This window comes from Melanerpes formicivorus, unplaced genomic scaffold (genome assembly GCF_026170545.1).
Source record: "Melanerpes formicivorus ecotype bairdi unplaced genomic scaffold, bMelFor1.0.p_v2 SCAF_22, whole genome shotgun sequence".
Classification (NCBI taxonomy): Eukaryota; Metazoa; Chordata; class Aves; order Piciformes; family Picidae; genus Melanerpes; species Melanerpes formicivorus.
This window is the reverse complement of record NW_027142374.1, coordinates 7,143,696-7,165,730: the sequence shown is the minus strand read 5'-3', so window position 1 is coordinate 7,165,730 and position 22,035 is coordinate 7,143,696. Positions and strand designations below refer to the sequence as shown.

General features: G+C 47.9%; 1 protein-coding gene across 1 annotated transcript; it reads left to right on the top strand.

Moving 5' to 3' along the window:
* Positions 1-2,631: 2,631 nt before the first annotated feature.
* LOC137447975 (serine/threonine-protein kinase PAK 3-like) lies at positions 2,632-20,880 on the top strand. The gene is made up of 20 exons (XM_068152013.1): positions 2,632-2,830; positions 3,424-3,549; positions 3,763-3,888; positions 4,102-4,524; positions 5,833-5,989; positions 6,284-6,347; positions 6,721-6,769; positions 7,272-7,381; positions 7,485-7,602; positions 8,720-8,819; positions 9,252-9,448; positions 10,775-10,912; positions 12,231-12,487; positions 14,305-14,353; positions 14,856-14,965; positions 15,069-15,146; positions 18,544-18,643; positions 18,971-19,925; positions 20,451-20,576; positions 20,790-20,880. Exons 2-13 carry the CDS (start codon positions 3,448-3,450, stop codon positions 12,318-12,320), a joined length of 1,674 nt encoding a protein of 557 aa, XP_068008114.1. The 5' UTR covers positions 2,632-2,830; positions 3,424-3,447; the 3' UTR covers positions 12,321-12,487; positions 14,305-14,353; positions 14,856-14,965; positions 15,069-15,146; positions 18,544-18,643; positions 18,971-19,925; positions 20,451-20,576; positions 20,790-20,880.
* Positions 20,881-22,035: the final 1,155 nt, after the last annotated feature.

Here is a 22,035-nt window from a genome sequence, read left to right as displayed (position 1 = left end):
ACCGATGTCCTCTTTTGGTGTGCCTTAAAAATGTGTTGGTTCTTATGGAAATTTAATTTGCAGTGGTGCAGTTCCCTACATGTGGAACCACCAGCTCTGTGGCAGTGGAGCCTGTCAGTTTCTCAGTTTGCCGGCTCAGCCAGCCCAACAACGTCCCCAGTGCAAATGGAGAGAGTTCATCCGAGCTCCTTCCACAAACCATGCTGTAATCTCCAGAGTTTACTAACAGTGCTCTTCTCTAGAGGGGAAGCATCTTTTTTTCTGAATACCATAATGACTGTCTAACCTGACACTGAGTGCTCACTAAAGCAGCCGTTACTCCAGTGAGGAAGTGCAAAATTCCAAACCTGGGGTGTGTGCTCCTGACCTTGGGAGCTGTTCCTGTGCTATGTCAGAACACAACTGCCATGGAGAAAGGGGACTGGGGGAAGCTTTCTTGGGGGGAAAAAAATTGGTGAAGGGTAAGTCCCATCACAGTTGCTTACATAGAAGCACACAAGAGCTGCCATAACCAGCTCGTAACTGTGATGCTGCAAGTCAATTTTGAGTAATGGGGAAAGATCCTCCAGAAAAATAATCACAAAGGTAATCAAAGAGGATGATCAGGAGGGGAGATTCCAGCTACTCTGGCTTATGCCTGTAGTGGTCATGGTGGTTTTTTGATCCAAGTGCAGAATGTGGCACCTGGCCTTGTTCAACTTCATACAGTTGACCTCATCCCACTGATCCTTTCCCCTTTGAACCTAGTTTAAAGTCCTCTTGATGAGCCCTGCCAACTCATGGGTGAGAATATTTTCCCCTTTCAGATAGCTGGAGTCCATCTGTGGGCAGCCAGCCTGGTGTTATATAAACCTCCCCATGATCAAAAACCTCTTCTCATTCCTTTGCTGCTACTGTGATGTAACAGTCACGCTACCACTATATAAGGCCTCAGTGTTCTAAGCAGGCTCCACTGGTGTTCAGAGCAGTCTGTGAGTACAGAGCAGTCTCGGACGCCGGCTCTTTCCCGGAAGAGCATCCGGATTTCGGCACTTTTCCCCTGACTGTAGAGTCTGGAAAATTGCTGTGTGGTACGGCAAACATGGCAGCCGCATTTCTCAATGCAGCTTGCTTTCTTTGCGATTTCGCACATGCTCTCAATCTTCTGCTAGATGACAGGCCCTGGGCAATGACAGAGCTGTTAGCAAGTAAGTAGAGAGCTCACTGGTACGGCAGCAAACCTGGCTTCTGTACCGATGTCCTCTTTTGGTGTGCCTTAAAAATGTGTTGGTTCTTATGGAAATTTAATTTGCAGTGGTGCAGTTCCCTACATGTGGAACCACCAGCTCTGTGGCAGTGGAGCCTGTCAGTTTCTCAGTTTGCCGGCTCAGCCAGCCCAACAACGTCCCCAATGCAAATGGAGAGAGTTCATCCGAGCTCCTTCCACAAACCATGCTGTCATCTCCAGAGTTTACTAACAGTGCTCTTCTCTAGAGGGGAAGCATCTTTTTGTCTGAATACCATAATGACTGTCTAACCTGACACTGAGTGCTCACTAAAGCAGCCGTTACTCCAGTGAGGAAGTGCAAAATTCCAAACCTGGGGTGTGAGCTCCCGACCTTGGGAGCTGTTCCTGTGCTATGTCAGAACACAACTGCCATGGAGAAAGGGGATTGGGGGGAAGCTTTCTTGGGGGGAAACTTTTTCAGCCCCTGAAAGGATCAATGCATGTAAGTTATTTAGAAAACAACAACAAGAAACCCCACCAAAACCCAACCCCCCTCAAAAAAATAGCTGCTTTACTATCACTTGGGCACAGCAGCAGCAGTGACTGTTGAAGAACAGTTTGCATTTTCTTGATGAGATTTCTATGGATTTCATTTACTGGCAAAATTGGGCAGAAAAAGACACAGGGAACTGTAGCAAAATAATCCTCTAGTATAATATTGCCCTGTTACGTTGCTTGCCGTGTAAAACAATGGTTGCTACTGGAGAGATGTTGTAAAGAAAGATGCCATCTATTTGTTCTGGGGGATTCCCCACCCCAGGTGTCTTTATTGCAACATATGGTTAATTCTACCTTTCACTTTGCAGGTAAAATCACCCGTGTGTTCAGAGGACGCCAGCGTTCAGTGAGTGTGGAAATGACATTTTACTTTCAGAGCATTTAAGAACAGTGGAGCATGCTATCAGCTTGTGTTCAGAATGTCTGATATGCCTTTGCCTACTTTGGACAGACTAGTAGCCCCCTTAGAAGTTGACTATCAATCAGAACTGAGTGTTCGAGGAACTACAATGCTCTGTTTTGAGACATAGGACAGTGTGCTCAGGTCCAGGTGGAGTAGGGCAGTGATACAGTCAACACAGTAAAACACAGGCATGAAGATGAGATCTTCCTGTTTCCTGTGGATTGTCCCTTACTCATATTCATGCTGGACCATATGGATGTGTGATGAGGAGGTTATTAATTTAGGAACATGAAATATGAATGATATAAATATATTATAATTAAAATTATCAATAACCAAATAATCATTATTTCATATAGAGAAGCTAGTGCACGATTGTGAAATACATCCCATAAGTAGTTTAGTATTTACAATTTGGACCCAACTGGAATATTTCCAGAACTAATTTCTATTAATGGAACGAAGGGTGCAATTCTGCCGCTTGTCCACCAGGCGGCAACTCCACTGGACTCTGGCGGCTGCTTAACTATATACAGAGGGTAGCACAATGTGTCAGAGGCTTGACCTGGAAATGCTACGCTGCTACGCGCGGGTGCTTTCAACTGATTGTTAGTGAGTGGAAAGCACATGGAAGGTACGCGGCGTCCTTTGTCTGTAGCAAGGTCAGTCGCTAGGCTGCGGCAGAGCGGCTGGCGAGCAACCTTGTCCTTCCAGTGGCGGCGCAGAGGGGGCAGAACGTAGGCTCCCTCCAGAGGGCAGGGAGCAGTCCTGCGGGGCCGGCCTGGCAGGGCCGCTAGGGCTGATGCCTGGACGGGGTCGGCCCTGCAGCAACCGGCTTCGAGGCCGGCTTGGCTGGAAGGAGCAGGTGGGACCCTCCTCGGAGTGGTCCTGGAGACCATTGGTCTGGAGCACAGACCACTGCCTGGAGCACAGGCACTGGTGGTGCTCTGGATTTCCCTGGGGTTCACAGGGACTTCCTGTGATCTATTCAAACACTGCATTTTGTGAAATGAGGCTTTGACCAAGCATAGGAATGATTTAGCTGTTTGGCGCAGAAATGAAAGCCACCAAGATGAATTAACCAGACTACATGGAGCTCCCTTTCTGTTGCACTGTGCTGAGGAAAGGGGCCTGTAGGGCTACAGGCATATCTAGGCTGGTTTCTGATGTCTAAGCAGACTGAAGTTCTGTGTAATTACCAAAACTCCCAAGTGCCAGAATGGTGACCATCACTCATGCTCCTGTCTGTCCACAGAATGCACAACCAGCACCAGAATGCATGCAAGGTCCCTCTGTTTCTGAAGAAGCAGATGGAGATCAAGAAAATAAGGAAGAGACCAATGAAATTCCAGCTGTGCAACAGCCTGAAGATACCCAATCAGTAAGTCCCAGGTTTGGTCAGCACTGTAGCTGGTGTAACTCTGGTCAGACAGCACTTGGATGAAGACTACTATGACATATGTGCCAAGTGTAACCTAGAGACCTGTAGGACTACAGGCACGGCTAGGCTGATTTCTCATGTCTAAGCAGATTGATTACCAACCTCCCAAGTGCCAGAATGGTGACCATTTTTCATGCGCCTGTCTGTCCACAGATTGCACAACCAGCACCAGAATGCATGCAAGGTCCCTCTGTTTCTGAAGAAGCAGATGGAGATCATGAAAATGAGGAAGAGGACAATGAAATTCCAGCTGTGCAACAGCCTGAAGATACCCAATCAGTAAGTCCCAGGTTTGGTCAGCACTGTAGCTGGTGTAACTCTGGTCAGACAGTACTTGGATGAAGACTACTGTGACATAGGTGCCAAGTGTAACTCAGAGGCCTGTAGGGCTACAGGCATGGCTAGGCTGGTTTCTCATGTCTAAGCAGATTGATTACCAACCTCCCAAGTGCCAGAGTGGTGACCATTTTTCATGCTCCTGTCTGTCCACAGAGCCCTACAGAAACATCATCAGAAACATCATCCAAAACATCATCCGAAACATCATCTGAAGCATCATCTGAGACATCATCCGAAACATCATCCAAAACATCATCTGAAGCATCATCCGAAACATCATCAGACACATCATTTAAAACGGCTACAGAATCAGTACCAGGAACAACATGGGAAACAGCACCGGAAACAGCAGCAGGAACATCATCAGGAACAACGTCAGAAACAGCATCAGGAACGACATCAGAATCCCAACGATCTTCCTCTGTTTCTGATGAAGAAAGTGGAGGGGATGAGGAGGGGGATGATGATGATGATGATGAAGAGGATGATGATGATGAAGAGGATGATGAGGAAGAGGATAATGAGAGAGAGAATAATGACCCTTCATCTGTTGTGGGAAGTCGGCCCAAAGATGCAGTAAGTCCCAGCTTTGGTCAGCTACACTAGCTACAGCTGGTGTAATTCAGATCTGGCAACACCTGGAGTTGTTGCCAGAGTCCTACCCTGACATAATAGTGCTTCAGCCAAGCCACTGACACAAGCAAAATCTGCACTGACCTCTCACACTTAGTCATGAGTTTGCTGTGGTGCAGTTTTGTTTGTGACTATCATGCAATACAGTGGGCTCGATCACAGTGAGCTGAAACACAAGCTGGTAGCCCAGTTGTGGAGAGGTGGCCAGTGCCCTAGGTGGGCCAGATGACCCCAACCTGCTGAATAGAAAGCTATTTATTGAGATGTTTATACCCATTTTTCTTCACTTTCCCACCACCTACCAGTCCTTGACCCCACTGTTTACACTCTCATTCTAGCGGTTTCCCCCCAACTGCTCTCCCATTGGTTTCAGCGATATAGCATTTCCTTATCCCCACGCTCCCATCCTTTCTCCCACAGTTCTGAGGCACAACAGGTCCTATCACTTATCACCCCTTGTGTTCCTGCACAGATGTGAAGGCCAGCTAAACAGCCCATTAACTGCTTCCCTTGGGTTCCCACCCTGTGGTTCTGACTGGGACTGTGAATTAAGCACAGTATCAGCTGTGGTGGTGGTGTCTTTGAATGTTGCTGGTGTCCAAAGTATCTGTGTAGGCTCTTTGCCATCAGGGAGAGAGCGGTTGTCGGTAGCAGACCACAACCTTGCAGGATCCATGGAAGTATGTGTCCCCTGGAGGTACCTGTCCCAACCTGTCCCTCTCCACTGCCTCTCTAAGTAGCTAAATGGACAGCTGAGATCACACCCATAACTTTTAGATGGCTGAAGATTGGTGTGAAGAATCCTACGCAGCTCTGCATTGTAGAGCAAAGGAAGGTCTCTGAAGGACTGGAATGCAGTTCCTCAAGCCGGCAATACTGATGAGAAAGTCAGTTCAACAGTCTGATCAGAAAGGAGAGATGCTCCCTACTTCTGTTCAGACACTTTATGTAGCAACAAGGCTGTGGATTCCAGGACAGATCTATTTCGGTGTCCTTGCTACTAGGTACATTCATGGTTTCCGTTATCCTTCAGAAAATCAGTGAAAACTGAACGTGAAACCAGCCATGGATGTGTGTAAAACTAGCCTTTAATTTTCACCTGTTCAGTTTGAGAAGTAAACACCAAACCTAAACATTTTAAGAGCTCTGGATATAACAAACAGCACCTTCCTAAGGGTTTGCATTTGAAATGTCACTTCTGGGGCATCTCTACAAACCAACTTTCTGACCCAGATCAATTTCTTGTCACAGACATCAATCAAACCTGCTGCTGCAGCAGCAGGAGCAGCAGCTAAAGCCATCACTCCTCAGCCTCAAGACTCAACAAGAAAGACTTCATGCAGCAAGTCAGACAGGCAGAAGAAATCCATGCTGAGACGAAAGGCACGCCTCCTCCTAGAGCAACTGAGTACGTATTCTGTGTGTGGTGTCTGACCAAGCAGTGCATGGTCTGCATGTCTCAAGACTACGTGTATCAAACGTTCATCCTCTCTGGAGAAACTGACATTGTACTTGGAGACAGTAAGGAACACACTGGGTATCCCTTCTGCCTCTGAGGGCAGCTGTGACTGGGCTGGATTTCCCTGAGCTTCCCTCTACATATACCAAAGGCAAAACCAGTGATTGATTCTGGTTGAACAGAAGACTGTGATGTGATCTGCTCCGTTTTGAAGTGAAGCATCTTTACTTTGGTTTCTTTCAGGGAGTCTTGTGAGCAAGGGAGATCCTACCAGGAAATACAGGCAACTGCAAGAAATTGGTGAAGGGTAAGTCCCATCACAGTTGCTTACATAGAAGCACACAAGAGCTGCCATAACCAGCTCGTAACTGTGATGCTGCAAGTCAATTTTGAGTAATGGGGAAAGATCCTCCAGAAAAATAATCACAAAGGTAATCAAAGAGGATGATCAGGAGGAACTGGACTGCTGCCCTGGCCCTTTTTCTTTATGTTGGAATTAGATTTTGAATACCCTGCAAAGCAGGGCTGGTTGGGTGCTGCACTGTGTACTGCTGGCTGAGGGAGTGGATATACAAAGCTGGTTTAGAAGCACTACAGGCAGCAGACATCTATCTCCAGCCTGGGCTTGCTTTCACTCAGGGGGACTAAACCTCTTCTCATTGCTGCTGCTTTGTTTCTAGGGCATCAGGAAGAGTTTATCGCGCACTTGAGTATGCCACAGGGCGAGAGGTAAGAGTCAACAGTCCAGCAGATTCTGCAGGTCTTCAGCATTCCCCATGGGTGTGAACTGGGGATGGAGCTTTCAGGTTGCCAGTAGACCTTTACTGCAAAGGCTGCTCCTCTGCATCTTAACATTCATTTCCTTTTCCAAGATAGAATTTTTGGATGTATGCAAACCCTGCCCCAAAATCTTGCTATAGAAAAGTAGAAACGAGAGAGAGCAAAGGGGTGGTCTGTCTCCTCTGTGCCATGTCAAGAGCAAGACTAGACAGAGGAGACAAGAGGCAGACTTTAAATAGCATAGACCACATCTCCATGTGGCCATGTATCCTGTAACTAGCAGCCAAGGCAGCAGAGAAGTACACTGCTGTAATGCAGGGCACTGAGCTCCTGTGCCCAACAATAAGCCAGTTTGGCAGAGCTTGGCTGTGACATCCACAGATGCTCACTGCATGTTCATTCAGACCTTGTGTAACAGATTGCTTCTGCATGGTTTTTAATGTCATTTCAGGTGGCCATAAAGCAAATGAAAATCAGGGACACACCAATAAAACAATTAATAGGAGAAATCCTGGTCATGAAGGAAAATAAGAATGCCAATATTGTGACCTATTTAGACAGGTAAGTAGTCATGTTAGTATCATGTCTGTGTTCACGCTGCAAGCCAAAGATTCCCTAGCAGAAAATTACCTCTTTATCTACTCTGACACTGTTGTCTTTTCAGCTACCTAGTCGGTGATCAGCTCTGGTTGGTGACACAATACATGCCTGGAGGCGCTTTGGCTGATGTCATTAGTGTCATGTGTCTGGATGAAGGACAGATAGCAGCTGTCTGCAGGGAGGTAAGGAATCCTCTGAGTGTTTCTGATCGCCTGGACAGGATGGGACTCCTCAACAAGTGGTAGGAACATGAGCAACGTCATCTGCAGAGGCTTTTGTGTCTCTGTTGCTATTACGCTATGGAGAGGAAAGGATATCTTCAGCGAACTGTCTGCCAGTATCTTGTGAAACTCTGCTGTGACATGCTTATGTACTCTCATTGTACCCTCTCCTTTTTTATTTTACTTTTACTGTTTCTCGTCTTTGCCTCTGTTTCCCTGGAAAAGCAAACATGCTGGTGGCAGAATTTTAAACTAACTGCCAAGAAACACAGAGACTTGTTGATCACAGCCCTCAGCTTGGAAGGATAGCTAGCATTCCACCCAAACACCACTGCTGCCTTCTGACAGACAAAACTGTCAGACTCTGCAGCTGACTGCCCTGTGGAATGGGTCTGGTTGGCACACTGGGCCCTCAGAAGAGACTCACCAATGACAGTTACTCTTTCTCCTTAATAGAAACATGTGTCTGTGGCTGACTTGCTCTAGGCAACCCCCCCCTTCACCTACGTCTTCATTTGCCTGTTTTGAGAGCCCCAGATCTGTTGTGTAAGGGCAATTGGGAAGGGGAGGGAGGCCTGGCGAGGATTTGCCCGATGCCCCGAGCAGGGACCTGTTTCCATTCGTGCCCCTCCCCACCAAGTTGGTGGCTTTGGGCAGAAAGCTGTAAGCTTAAGGGCATGCATTTATACCTCAATGGTCATTTACATGCTTGACTGTGTCCTGCAAGCATCCTGACCATCCAGCTTCATGTGGTTTCAAAAATCTTTTTAACATGCTATTTGTTCTTTCTACTATCCCATTTGCCTCAGGATAGTGTGGAGTGTGGAATACTCACTGAATTCCTTCTTCATCCTTAGCCCAGTCTTGGACTGCTGTTGCTTTAAAGTAAGATCTGTTGTCTGATTGGCTAGACCTTGGTCAGGCAAGAAGCAGCAGCAAGCTATGCCTCTTGACAGCACAGTATTTTGGTCCTGCTCACATTCATCTAGAAATCAAATCTTCTAGAACCATTTCCTTTCTTGTGTGATGAAATCAGGTCATCAGTCCTTACCCTCATGTTTCTTTTTTTACCTGTCAGTGCCTGCAAGCTCTGGATTTCCTTCATTCAAACAACATCATTCATAGAGACATCAAAAGTGACAATATCCTCCTTGGACTGGATGGGTCTGTCAAACTGGGTAGGTGTTCTTGGCAAGGAACAGCATTCCCAGGATGTGGTGTGGGGCTGCCAGTTTGGGTAACTGGCTGCCAGGTACCCCAAACTGAGGCCTGTGGTTGTGCACTGACCACTGGTGAAGGCTGAGGGTAGCTCCTTCATGCAGAGAAGGATGTAGAAAGGTGTAATGAGTGGTTTGGGTAGGTCCCTTCAAGAGTGAGTGAGTGACATTCTAAAGCTTCAAGTGAATGAAAGCCACTGCATGCAGCTTGAGGGATTTGTTTTTAAGTGGCCTATTCAGTATTTCACTGGCTACAGCACTAAGTAACCAGCTCATGGCTGCTGCTCCGGATAGGTTCAACCACGTGTTCTCAAGACAAGTAAGTAGTGGGCATTGCTTTTGCTTGGTTTCATCCTTCTAGCTGACTCTAACAATACTTGTTTTTCTTCTCAGCTGATTTTGGCATCTCTGCTCAGATCACTCCTGAGAAGAGTAGGAGGAAATCACTAGTTGGGACTGTTCACTGGATGGCACCAGAAGTGGCGAGACGACAAGTCTATGGTCCTAAGGTGGACATCTGGTCACTTGGCATCACAGTAATCGAAATGGTGGAAGGAGAACCTCCTTACGTTGATGAAAGTCCTCACAGGGTAAGTGGCAAGTAGATAGATACCACTCTCTTTCTAATCTGTAGCGTGTTTTGTCTCCCATGAGCCAAAATCTGAAGTCACATCAGTGTGAACTAGTTCTCCAAAGGTCTCCCCTGAAAAGGGATTCCCCTGCTCGTATCACCTTTCTTTCTTGATAGCACTAGTCCTAAGTTGTGGGACTGGCTGATATGTTCTGTGTAACTGCATGGATGGCCTTCCATCTCCATGCTTGTTCACCCAGCCCTCTGTTTCTAGAGTCCCATACCTGTTGAGTATGGGCAAGTGGAAAGATGAGGGAGATTGGGAGGGGACTCGCCTGCCTCCCCAGGGAGGGACCAGCCTCCATTCTCCCCCTTCTCTTAGGTCTCCTTTTTCTGGGTGGCAGGAGAACATGGGATCCCCTGCTTCCTGTGCAGTCTGTACCTGCTGCCCCTCCCTCAGGGATGGCAGAGCCTGGCTCTCTGAGTCTATCTCCCTTTCACATTGCCTCATAGTCCTTAGTCTTACCACCTCCTCCTTCTGTTCAGCCACCATGCTGAGCAGATCATCCGAGTGTTCACATCTAACACAGGTGTTCTCTCCTCCACCCTCCACTGCAAGTGCCCACTTCTGGCACTCTCTGCAGCCAGAGCCCTGGTCTGCTTACATGTTTTCATGTCTGCTGTGTCTTGGTGCCCACAGTTTTCCTAACAGCAGCCTTTGGCCAGGTTGCAACCTCGGCAAGATCTCTACAGGCAATTGCTTGCTTGCTACTTCCATTCCCCAGGGATGGAATTAGTTACTCATTGTTCTGATTGGACCACTGCAATTTTTTCTTTCACCACATAAGTGAAGGTGACCTGGAATTTGGAGACTGCTGAAAGGCACAGTTGCAGGTGGCTGCTGTCTGCCCAGTTATGCCTTTTCTCAGTAATATATTTGTGTGTGAAGCTTACATGTCTGTGTTAAAAATGAGGTTCCAAGTGGTTCTATTTCTTTGTCCAAGGAATAAGATAATCAGATTAGTTTATGAGGTTGGTTACCATTGTTATGCAGAACAGAGAAAAAAAATGGACTACTCTTATGAACATAAAATGTGCTTTTGCTGGTATAGTTCATAACTAAGCGATCCAATGCAATCACCTGTCATGGCAATGTCATTTTGATGTTGGAATAGCTGCAGCTTCATTAGAAGGGTTATTTGTTGGTAGAGAAACATCATCTCTAACTCTCTGCCAGGGAAGAAATGGCTACTGGAGACTGGACCATAAAAATCAGAGAGGTCTATTATGAGCACTTGTGGAAATGAAAGAAACAGGTGGAGTCTCATGTTTCCTCTCTCTATAGGTATTAAAATGGATAGCCCAAAACAGAGTACCAAAGCTGCAGAAGCCCAGGAAGCAGTCCCCACTGTTGTGTGACTTTCTGAACTGCTGCCTGGAGGTGGATGAGAACAGGAGATGGTCTGCCAACGAGCTTCTGCAGGTAAAGTGCAAAGCAGCTGCAAGTGAAACAGCTACACTATGGATGGCTTTCTCATCAGCTAAACTTGAAGGCATCTACAGACACACACACACCCCCCTCCCCCACTTAGTGCTCTCTAGTCATGGTGCTTTTCAAATGAAAAGTAGAATCACAGACCGGTTTGGGTTGGAAGAGACCTTTAAAGGTCATCTAGTCCACTCTCCCTTGCAGAAAGCAGGCACACCTTCAAGTACAACCGGTGGCTGAGAGCCCTTTCCAACCTGACCTGGACTGTGTCCAGAGATGGGGCATTTACCACTTCCTTGGGCAACCTGTGCCAGTATTTCACCACCCTCAGCATAAAGATTTTCCCCCTCATTTAGTCTAAATTTTCCCTCTTTTATTTTAAAGTCATCATCCCTTGTTCTCTCTCAACATAGGTTGCTAAAAAGCTCCTCCCCATCATTCTTACAGCACTTTTAAGTATTAGAAGGCCACCATAAGGAAGAATGTGCTGCCTGGGGAGGTGGTTGAGTCACCAACCCTGGATGTGTTTAAAGGTCGTTTGGATGTGGCGCTTGGGGATATGGTTTAAGGGTGAACTTTGCAGAATAGGGTTATTGGCTGGACTTGATGGTCCCGAGGGTCTTTTCCAACACAAATGTTTGTGTGATTCTGTGATCTCCTTGGAGCCTTCTCCAAGCTAAACAAGCCTAGCTCTCAGCCTTCCTTCACAGAAGAGGTGCTCCTGCCCTCTCATTTTTTTGTGGCTCTTTTGTATGTTGGCAGTATAGGCAGTTTTACCTGGGGGCAAAATCATTTGTGTGCAATACCAGGCAGGTGCTACTTTCATTGCAACCCAGATCTGAGTCCATCATATCTGTAACCTGTCTCCCTGCTCCCGTCTTGGTGCTGGAGACATGTCCCTCAGTGGTCTTCAGACCAGCACAAGGGCCTAGATGCTACTGGGATAACACTTCCGGAGGTATTGGGGTTCCCTGAGGAATGGCTGATACCCCTCAGCTTTTCTGATGCCTACAATAGCCCATGTCTCTAGAAAACAGGGACCTAAGTAAGTGTTTTGAGTTTCCTGAAAGGAGCAAGGAAAGCACAGGCAGGGCCAAAATCCCATCTAGCTGAGCCCACCGTGAGAAATGGATTAATGGGATGATGGGCTGTGTCCTACCTATGGTAGCAAGGTACCAGACATGAACGTGCAGGTGCAGACGGTCCCCTTGGCCGGTTTGTGCATGTCCTAGTAATTAGAGGAACACTGCGTAAGCTTGTAAGTAACTGGGTTTGGGAAGTAATGCTTCCTTTCTTTTTCTTCCTCTGACAGCATCCATTTATACAATTAGCCAAGCCACTCTCCAGCTTGACTCCCCTCATCATCGCAGCAAAGGAATTGAATACGAGGAGCAAGCAGTAGTGCTTGCGGCCAACTTTCGTCCGTGGCAGCTCAGACCAGGACTGAGACAAAACCCCTCAACTATTGTGCTGCAAGGCAGATGGAGGGATGAAGAAACCAGCAGTCACAGTCCTGGTGATGATCCAAGAACTGAGGAGCTGCCATATGGGGAAACCCTGGGAGACCAGGTATTGATCAGCATTGAGAAGAGGTGGCATAGGGGAGGCCTTAGCACCGTGGTTCAGTAGTTAAAGGGTGACTATAAGCAGTTATAGGCTGGCGACAGAGAACGTGGAGACTTGCTTTTTCCAAGCAGCCCCATGAAAAGACATGGGGTAATGCAACCAAGGTAGCCCTGGGGAGATTCCAGCTACTCTGGCTTATGCCTGTAGTGGTCATGGTGGTTTTTTGATCCAAGTGCAGAATGTGGCACCTGGCCTTGTTCAACTTCATACAGTTGACCTCATCCCACTGATCCTTTCCCCTTTGAACCCAGTTTAAAGTCCTCTTGATGAGCCCTGCCAACTCATGGGTGAGAATCTATTTTCCCCTTTCAGATAGCTGGAGTCCATCTGTTGGCAGCCAGCCTGGTGCTATATAAACCTCCCCATGATCAAAAACCTCTTCTCATTCCTTTGCTGCTACTGTGATGTAACAGTCACGCTACCACTATATAAGGCCTCAGTGTTCTAAGCAGGCTCCACTGGTGTTCAGAGCAGTCTGTGAGTACAGAGCAGTCTCGGACGCCGGCTCTTTCCCGGAAGAGCATCCGGATTTCGGCACTTTTCCCCTGACTGTAGAGTCTGGAAAATTGCTGTGTGGTACGGCAAACATGGCAGCCGCATTTCTCAATGCAGCTTGCTTTCTTTGCGATTTCGCACATGCTCTCAATCTTCTGCTAGATGACAGGCCCTGGGCAATGACAGAGCTGTTAGCAAGTAAGTAGAGAGCTCACTGATACGGCAGCAAACCTGGCTTCTGTACCGATGTCCTCTTTTGGTGTGCCTTAAAAATGTGTTGGTTCTTATGGAAATTTAATTTGCAGTGGTGCAGTTCCCTACATGTGGAACCACCAGCTCTGTGGCAGTGGAGCCTGTCAGTTTCTCAGTTTGCTGGCTCAGCCAGCCCAACAACATCCCCAATGCAAATGGAGAGAGTTCATCCGAGCTCCTTCCACAAACCATGCTGTCATCTCCAGAGTTTACTAACAGTGCTCTTCTCTAGAGGGGAAGCATCTTTTTTTCTGAATACCATAATGACTGTCTAACCTGACACTGAGTGCTCACTAAAGCAGCCGTTACTCCAGTGAGGAAATGCAAAATTCCAAACCTGGGGTGTGTGCTCCCGACCTTGGGAGCTGTTCCTGTGCTATGTCAGAACACAACTGCCATGGAGAAAGGGGATTGGGGGAAGCTTTCTTGGGGGGAAACTTTTTCAGCCCCTGAAAGGATCAATGCATGTAAGTTATTTAGAAAACAACAACAAGAAACCCCACCAAAACCCAACCCCCCTCAAAAAAATAGCTGCTTTACTATCACTTGGGCACAGCAGCAGCAGTGACTGTTGAAGTACAGTTTGCATTTTCTTGATGAGATTTCTATGGATTTCATTTACTGGCAAAATTGGTGAAGGGTAAGTCCCATCACAGTTGCTTACATAAAAGCACACAAGAGCTGCCATAACCGGCTTGTAACTGTGATGCTGCAAGTCAATTTTGTGTAATGGGGAAAGATCCTCCAGAAAAATAATCACAAAGGTAATCAAAGAGGATGATCAGGAGGAACTGGACTGCTGCCCTGGCCCTTTTTCTTTATGTTGGAATTAGATTTTGAATGCCCTGCAAAGCAGGGCTGGTTGGGTGCTGCACTGTGTACTGCTGGCTGAGGGAGTGGATATACAAAGCTGGTTTAGAAGCACTACAGGCAGCAGACATCTATCTCCAGCCTGGGCTTGCTTTCACTCAGGGGGACTAAACCTCTTCTCATTGCTGCTGCTTTGTTTCTAGGGCATCAGGAAGAGTTTATCGCGCACTTGAGTATGCCACAGGGCGAGAGGTAAGAGTCAACAGTCCAGCAGATTCTGCAGGTCTTCAGCATTCCCCATGGGTGTGAACTGGGGATGGAGCTTTCAGGTTGCCAGTAGACCTTTACTGCAAAGGCTGCTCCTCTGCATCTTAACATTCATTTCCTTTCCCAAGATAGAATTTTTGGATGTATGCAAACCCTGCCCCAAAATCTTGCTATAGAAAAGTAGAAACGAGAGAGAGCAAAGGGGTGGTCTGTCTCCTCTGTGCCATGTCAAGAGCAAGACTAGACAGAGGAGACAAGAGGCAGACTTTAAATAGCGTAGACCACATCTCCATGTGGCCATGTATCCTGTAACTAGCAGCCAAGGCAGCAGAGAAGTACACTGCTGTAATGCAGGGCACTGAGCTCCTGTGCCCAACAATAAGCCAGTTTGGCAGAGCTTGGCTGTGACATCCACAGATGCTCACTGCATGTTCATTCAGACCTTGTGTAACAGATTGCTTCTGCATGGTTTTTAATGTCATTTCAGGTGGCCATAAAGCAAATGAAAATCAGGGACACACCAATAAAACAATTAATAGGAGAAATCCTGGTCATGAAGGAAAATAAGAATGCCAATATTGTGACCTATTTAGACAGGTAAGTAGTCATGTTAGTATCATGTCTGTGTTCACGCTGCAAGCCAAAGATTCCCTAGCAGAAAATTACCTCTCTATCTACTCTGACATTGTTGTCTTTTCAGCTACCTGGCGGTGCTTTGGCTGATGTCATTAGTGTCATGTGTCTGGATGAAGGACAGATAGCAGCTGTCTGCAGGGAGGTAAGGAATCCTCTGAGTGTTTCTGATCACCTGGACAGGATGGGACTCCTCAACAAGTGGTAGGAACATGAGCAACGTCATCTGCAGAGGCTTTTGTGTCTCTGTTGCTATTACACTATGGAGAGGAAAGGATATCTTCAGCGAACTGTCTGCCAGTATCTTGTGAAACTCTGCTGTGACATGCTTATGTACTCTCATTGTACCATCTCCTTTTTTATTTTACTTTTACTGTTTCTCGTCTTTGCCTCTGTTTCCCTGGAAAAGCAAACATGCTGGTGGCAGAATTTTAAACTAACTGCCAAGAAACACAGAGACTTGTTGATCACAGCCCTCAGCTTGGAAGGATAGCTAGCATTCCACCCAAACACCACTGCTGCCTTCTGACAGACAAAACTGTCAGACTCTGCAGCTGACTGCCCTGTGGAATGGGTCTGGATGGCACACTGGGCCCTCAGAAGAGACTCACCAATGACAGTTACTCTTTCTCCTTAATAGAAATATGTGTCTGTGGCTGACTTGCTCTAGGCAACGTCCCCCTTCACCTACATCTTCATTTGCCTGTTTTGAGAGCCCCAGATCTGTTGTGTAAGGGCAATTGGGAAGGGGAGGGAGGCCTGGCGAGGATTTGCCCGATGCCCCGAGCAGGGACCTGTTTCCATTCGTGCCCCCTACTTCTGCCCTGTGGCAAGAGAGTAGCAGGTCCTCTGCTTATTGTGGAGCTTGCACCTGTTGCCATTACCTCAGGGTGTGGCCCTACCACTCACTCTATCTCCCTCTCTCAGTCCCCCATACTCCTTAGCCTTCCCAGCTCCTCTTTCAGCCCTGCCACCAGGCTCAGCAGATGAGGGCACTGCACACGGGTATTGTTTCTGCTGCCCTCTGGCACTCCCTGCAGCCTGACAGCTTTAGGTTTGCATGCACGCTCCATTTGGGTCTTCACAGCCCTTCTGGAGATAGTTTTTGGAGTAGAATCCACCCCTTCCCTCTGGGAGGGCGGGGAGCACCTGTTGAGCTGCCCTGTGCCAGCTGCCCTAACTGCCCTGTGCCAGCTGCCCTAACTGCCCTGCGCCAGGTGCCCTAACTGCCCTGCGCCAGCTGCCCTTACTGCCCTGTGCCAGCTGCCCTTACTGCCCTGTGCCAGCTGCCCTAACTGCCCTGTGCCAGCTGCCCTAACTGCCCTGCGCCAGGTGCCCTAACTGCCCTGCGCCAGCTGCCCTTACTGCCCTGTGCCAGCTGCCCTAACTGCCTGAGCCAGCTGCCCTAACTGCCCTGTGCCAGCTGCCCTAACTGCCCTGTGCCAGCTGCCCTTACTGCCCTGTGCCAGCTGCCCTAACTGCCTGTGCCAGGTGCCCTAACTGCCTGCGCCAGCTGCCCTAACTGCCTGTGCCAGCTGCCCTAACTGCCCTGCGCCGGCTGCCCTAACTGCCTGTGCCAGGTGCCCTAACTGCCCTGTGCCAGCTGCCCTAACTGCCTGGGCCAGCTGCCATGCCTCGGGCGGTTTCCAGCCGCGCGGTGCTGCCTGCGCTTGTACGAGAGCTTTGTCCCGGCCGGCGCTGAGGCGCAGCCGGTGGTGCTCAAGCGCTCGCGCTTCCCGCTCTTGGGGCTGGCAGTTGGCGCCCGCTCTCCCTGCGCTGTTGGCGCCTTAGGAAAGGTTCCTCCTGCGAGATCCTGCGCTGGATGCCTTTGCTGCTGTCGGAAGGGCAGTGCAGGGCTGTGAGCATTCTGGAAGCCAGCAGGGTGCTCTCCACCCATATGGTGGCGCTGCTGAGAAGCACCTACCACGGCATAAACTGTGAGGAAAAGCCAGGTTCCCAGGTCATAGTGCAGGGCCTGAGCAGCCCCCACGGCTGCGTGTGCCAGTGTGGCTGGCTGGAGCTTTGGTCTGTCAAAGTTTATGCTTTCTGTCAAAAAATAGCAATCTACAAACATAGCTGAGTGAGCAGCTCTGAGCTATGTGTTTCCAGAGAACAGCTACACCTGCCCATGGGGCTGTCAGCAGCATCAAGTTCACCTCTGACAAAGGCTCACACAAGGCTCACAGAAATGTCTGCTGCGAGGAAACCCTAATGGCAGGCTCTGTGGAAAAGTTCAACGATATTTTGTACCAGGATCCTTCCTTGAAGGAAATGTGAAATATCTGTCCTGCATTATAACCACGTTAAACTTGAAAAACATCAGCTCTGTCAGCAATTAAGCAATGCAAAAGTTTGAGTCAAACTTGACTCCTGCCAGGGTTCAGCCTCCACCTTGTGTAATGTAGTCCAATGTGGGGTCCTCACTACAAGAAAGATACAGAGGTGCTGGAGTGGGTCCCAAGAAGGGTGATGAGACTGGTGAGGTGGCTGGAGAACAGGTGTTATGAGGAAGACACTTAGTCACTGAAAGGGTTCTCAAACACAGGAATAGGCTCCCCAGGGAGGTAGTTGAATCCCCATCCCTAGAAGTACTTAAAAGATGCAGAGATGTGGTGCTGAGGGCCATGGTTTTGCACCAGACTTGTTAATGGCTGGACTCAATGATCTTAGAGGTCTTTTCCAGCCCAAATGGTTCTATGATTCTGTGAATCATATGGTACCTTTCTCTCATTGAGAGATAGCAACTGGTGAGTTATCAGCTTGAGGTGAAAAATAGAAGATGACAAAAGCCAGTATGAGAGCCTTTATGAAGGCAAAGACCTTATTTGCTGTGATGTTCTAATAGGCACTGCAGGATCTGCCTTTGTATTTTAAAGTTGCCCTGGCTTACCTTGTCTCAAGGCTATATTGAATTTGTGCCGAATTTGTGTCTGTTGGTAACTTGCTCTAGGCAACCTCCCCCTTCACCTACATCTTCATTTGCCTGTTTTGAGAGCCCCAGATCTGTTGTGTAAGGGCAATTGGGAAGGGGAGGGAGGCCTGGCGAGGATTTGCCCGATGCCCCGAGCAGGGACCTGTTTCCATTCGTGCATCTCCCCACCAAGTTGGTGGCTTTGGGCAGAAAGCTGTAAGCTTAAGGGCATGCATTTATACCTCAATGGTCATTTACATGCTTGACTGTGTCCTGCAAGCATCCTGACCATCCAGCTTCATGTGGTTTCAAAAATCTTTTTAACATGCCATTTGTTCTTTCTACTATCCCATTTGCCTGAGGAGAGTGTGGAGTGTGGAATACTCACTGAATTCCTTCTTCATCCTTAGCCCAGTCTTGGACTGCTGTTGCTTTAAAGTAAGATCTGTTGTCTGATTGGCTAGACCTTGGTTAGGCAAGAAGCAGCAGCAAGCTATGCCTCTTGACAGCACAGTATTTTGGTCCTGCTCACATTCATCTAGAAATTAAATCTTCTAGAACCATTTCCTTTCTTGTGTGATGAAATCAGGTCATCAGTCCTTACCCTCATGTTTCTTTTTTTACCTGTCAGTGCCTGCAAGCTCTGGATTTCCTTCATTCAAACAACATCATTCATAGAGACATCAAGAGTGACAATATCCTCCTTGGACTGGATGGGTCTGTCAAACTGGGTAGGTATTCTTGGCAAGGAACAGCATTCCCAGGATGTGGTGTGGGGCTGCCAGTTTGGGTAACTGGCTGCCAGATACCCCAAACAAGAGTGAGTGAGTGACATTCTAAAGCTTCAAGTGAATGAAAGCCACTGCATGCAGCTTGAGGGATTTGTTTTTAAGTGGCCTATTCAGTATGTCACTGGCTACAGCACTAAGTAACCAGCTCATGGCTGCTGCTCCGGATAGGTTCAACCACGTGTTCTCAAGACAAGTAAGTAGTGGGCATTGCTGTTGCTTGGTTTCATCCTTCTAGCTGACTCTAACAATACTTGTTTTTCTTCTCAGCTGATTTTGGCATCTCTGCTCAGATCACTCCTGAGAAGAGTAGGAGGAAATCACTAGTTGGGACTGTTCACTGGATGGCACCAGAAGTGGCGAGATGCACATGGACCCCAAATCAATGCAACTGCGTGAAACATTCTGGGCGACTGCATGGATGGCCTTCCATCTCCATGCTTGTTCACCCAGCCCTCTGTTTCTAGAGTCCCATACCTGTTGTGTATGGGCAAGGGGAAAGATGAGGGGGATAGGGAGGGGACTTGCCTGCCTCTGCAGGGAGGGACCATACTCCATTCCCCGCCAACTCTTAGGTCTCCTTCTTTTTCTGGATGGCAGGAGAACATAGGATCCCCTAATTCCTCCACAGACTATAGCTGCTGTCCCTCCCTTGAAAGGCCACCATAAGGAAGAATGTGGTGCCCTGGGAGATGGTTGAGTCACCAAACCTGGATGTTTTTAAAGGTCGTTTGGATGTGGTGCTTGGGGATATGGTTTAAGGGTGGACATCGCAGAGCAGGGTTGTTGGCTGGACTTGATGATCCTGTGGGTCTTTTCCAACGTGAATGTTTGTGTGATTCTGTGATCTCCTTGGAGCCTTCTCCAAGGAGTTTCTTGAAAGGGGCAAGGAAAGCCCTGGGACAGCAATCAGCAATCCCAGAGGCACAGGCAGGGCCAAAATCCCATCTAGCTGAGCCAAATAGATTAATGGGATGATGGGCTGTGTCCTACCTGTGGTTCCTTTCTTTTTCTTACTCTGACAGTATCTGTTTTTTACATTAGCCAAGCCACTCGCCAGCCTGACTCCCCTCATCCTCGCAGGAAAAGGAACTGAATAAGAAGAGCAAGCACTAGTGCTTGCGGCCAGCTTCTGTCTGTGGCAGCTCCGAGCAAGGCCTGAGGACAAAAACTTCAACTATTGTGCTGCAGGGCAGATGGAGGGATGAAGAAATGAAGAAACCAGGTGGGGTAGGGTAGTGATACAGTCAACACAGTAAAACACAGGTGTGAAGATGAGGTCTTCCTGTTTCCTGTGCATTGTCCCTTACTGGTATTCATGCTGGGCCATATGGATGCCTTTCAAAGATAAAGTGAAGGAGATGTGAATGTGTAGAACAGCTCCTTTATTTGCCTCAGGGTTGTAAGCGGCTTCTCGGACCCTGCTTTAAAGCAATTGGTAAAAACTTAACAAGGCAACTGGAAGTGACTTCCTGTGATCTATTCAAACACTGCATTTTGTGAAATGAGGCTTTGACCAAGCATAGGAATGATTTAGCTGTTTGGAGCAGAAATGAAAGCCACCAAGGTGAATTAACCAAACTACACGGAGCTCCCTTTCTGTTGCACTGTGCTGAGGAAAGGGGCCTGTAGGGCTACAGGCATATCTAGGCTGGTTTCTGATGTCTAAGCAGACTGAAGTTGTGTGTAATTACCAAAACTCCCAAGTGCCAGAATAGTGACCATCACTCATGCTCCTGTCTGTCCACAGATTGCACAACCAGCACCAGAATGCATGCAAGGTCCCTCTGTTTCTGAAGAAGCAGATGGAGATCAAGAAAATGAGGAAGAGGACAATAAAATTCCAGCTGTGCAACAGCCTGAAGATACCCAATCAGTAAGTGCCAGGTTTGGTCAGCACTGTAGCTGGTGTAACTCTGGTCAGACAGCACTTGGATGAAGACTACTGTGACATAGGTGCCAAGTGTAACTTAGAGGCCTGTAGGACTACAGGCACGGCTAGGCTGGTTTCTCATGTCTAAGCAGATTGATTACCAGCCTCCCAAGTGCCAGAATGGTGACCATTTTTCATGCTCCTGTCTGTCCACAGAGCAGTACAGAAACATCATTAGAAACAGCATTTAAAACATCTTCGGAAACAGTATCAGGAACAACATGGGAAACAGCACCAGAAACAGCATCAGAATTCAAACTATCTTCCTCTGTTTCTGATGAAGAAAGTGAAGAGGATGTGGAAGAGGAGGAGGATGAAGAGGGGGAGGAGGAGGAGGAGGAGGAGGGCAAGGATGAGGATGAAGATAATGAGAGAGATAATAACCAGCCTCCATCTGTTATGGGAAGTTGGCCCAAAGATGCAAAAGCAGTAAGTCCCAGCTTTGGTCAGCTACACCAGCTACAGCTGGTGTAATTCAGATCTGGCAACACCTGGAGTTGTTGCCAGAGTCCTACCCTGACATAATAGTGTTTCAGCCAAGCCACTGACACAAGCAAAATCTGCACTGACCTCTCACATTTAGTCATGAGTTTGCTGTGGTGCAGTTTTGTTTGTGAGTGTCATGCAATATAGTGGGCTTGATCACAGTGAGCTGAAACACAAGCTGGTAGCCCAGTTGTGGGGAGGTGGCCAGTGCCCTAGGTGGGCCAGATGGCCCCATCCTGCTGAATAGAAAGCTATTTATTGAGATGTTTATATCCATTTTTCTTCACTTTCCCACCACCTACCAGTCCTTGACCCCACTGTTTACACTCTCATTCTAGCAGAAACAGCATCAGGACCAGCATCAGAAACAGCATGAAGAAAGCGAAGAGAGAACCTCCTTATTCTGATCAAAGTCCTCACAGGGTGAGGGACAAATAAATAGATTCCACTCTCTTTCTAATCTGTAGCGTGTTTTGTCTCCCATGAGCCAAAATCTGGAGTCACATCAGTGTGAACTAGTTCTGCAAAGGTCTCCCTTGAGAAGGGAATCCCCTGCTAGTATCACCTTTCTTTCTTGATAGCACTAGTCCTAAGTTGTGGGACTGGCTGATATGTTCTGGGCAACTGCATGGGTGGACTTCCATCTCCATGCTTGTCCACCCAGCCCTCTGTTTCTAGAGTCCCATACCTGTTGAGTATGGGCAAGTGGAAAGATGAGGGAGATTGGGCGGGGACTCGCCTGCCTCTCTTCTCTCTTCTCTGCCAGAAAAAGTAAATGCAATAAAGCTCCACATCTTAAACTGCAGAGAGCTGAAGAGTTATCTGGAGCAAACAGAACAGATATTTCAGGATCCTCTTTAATTTCCCATTTCATATTCACCGTGGTGTCACCTTTGCTTTCTCACTACCAACCTCT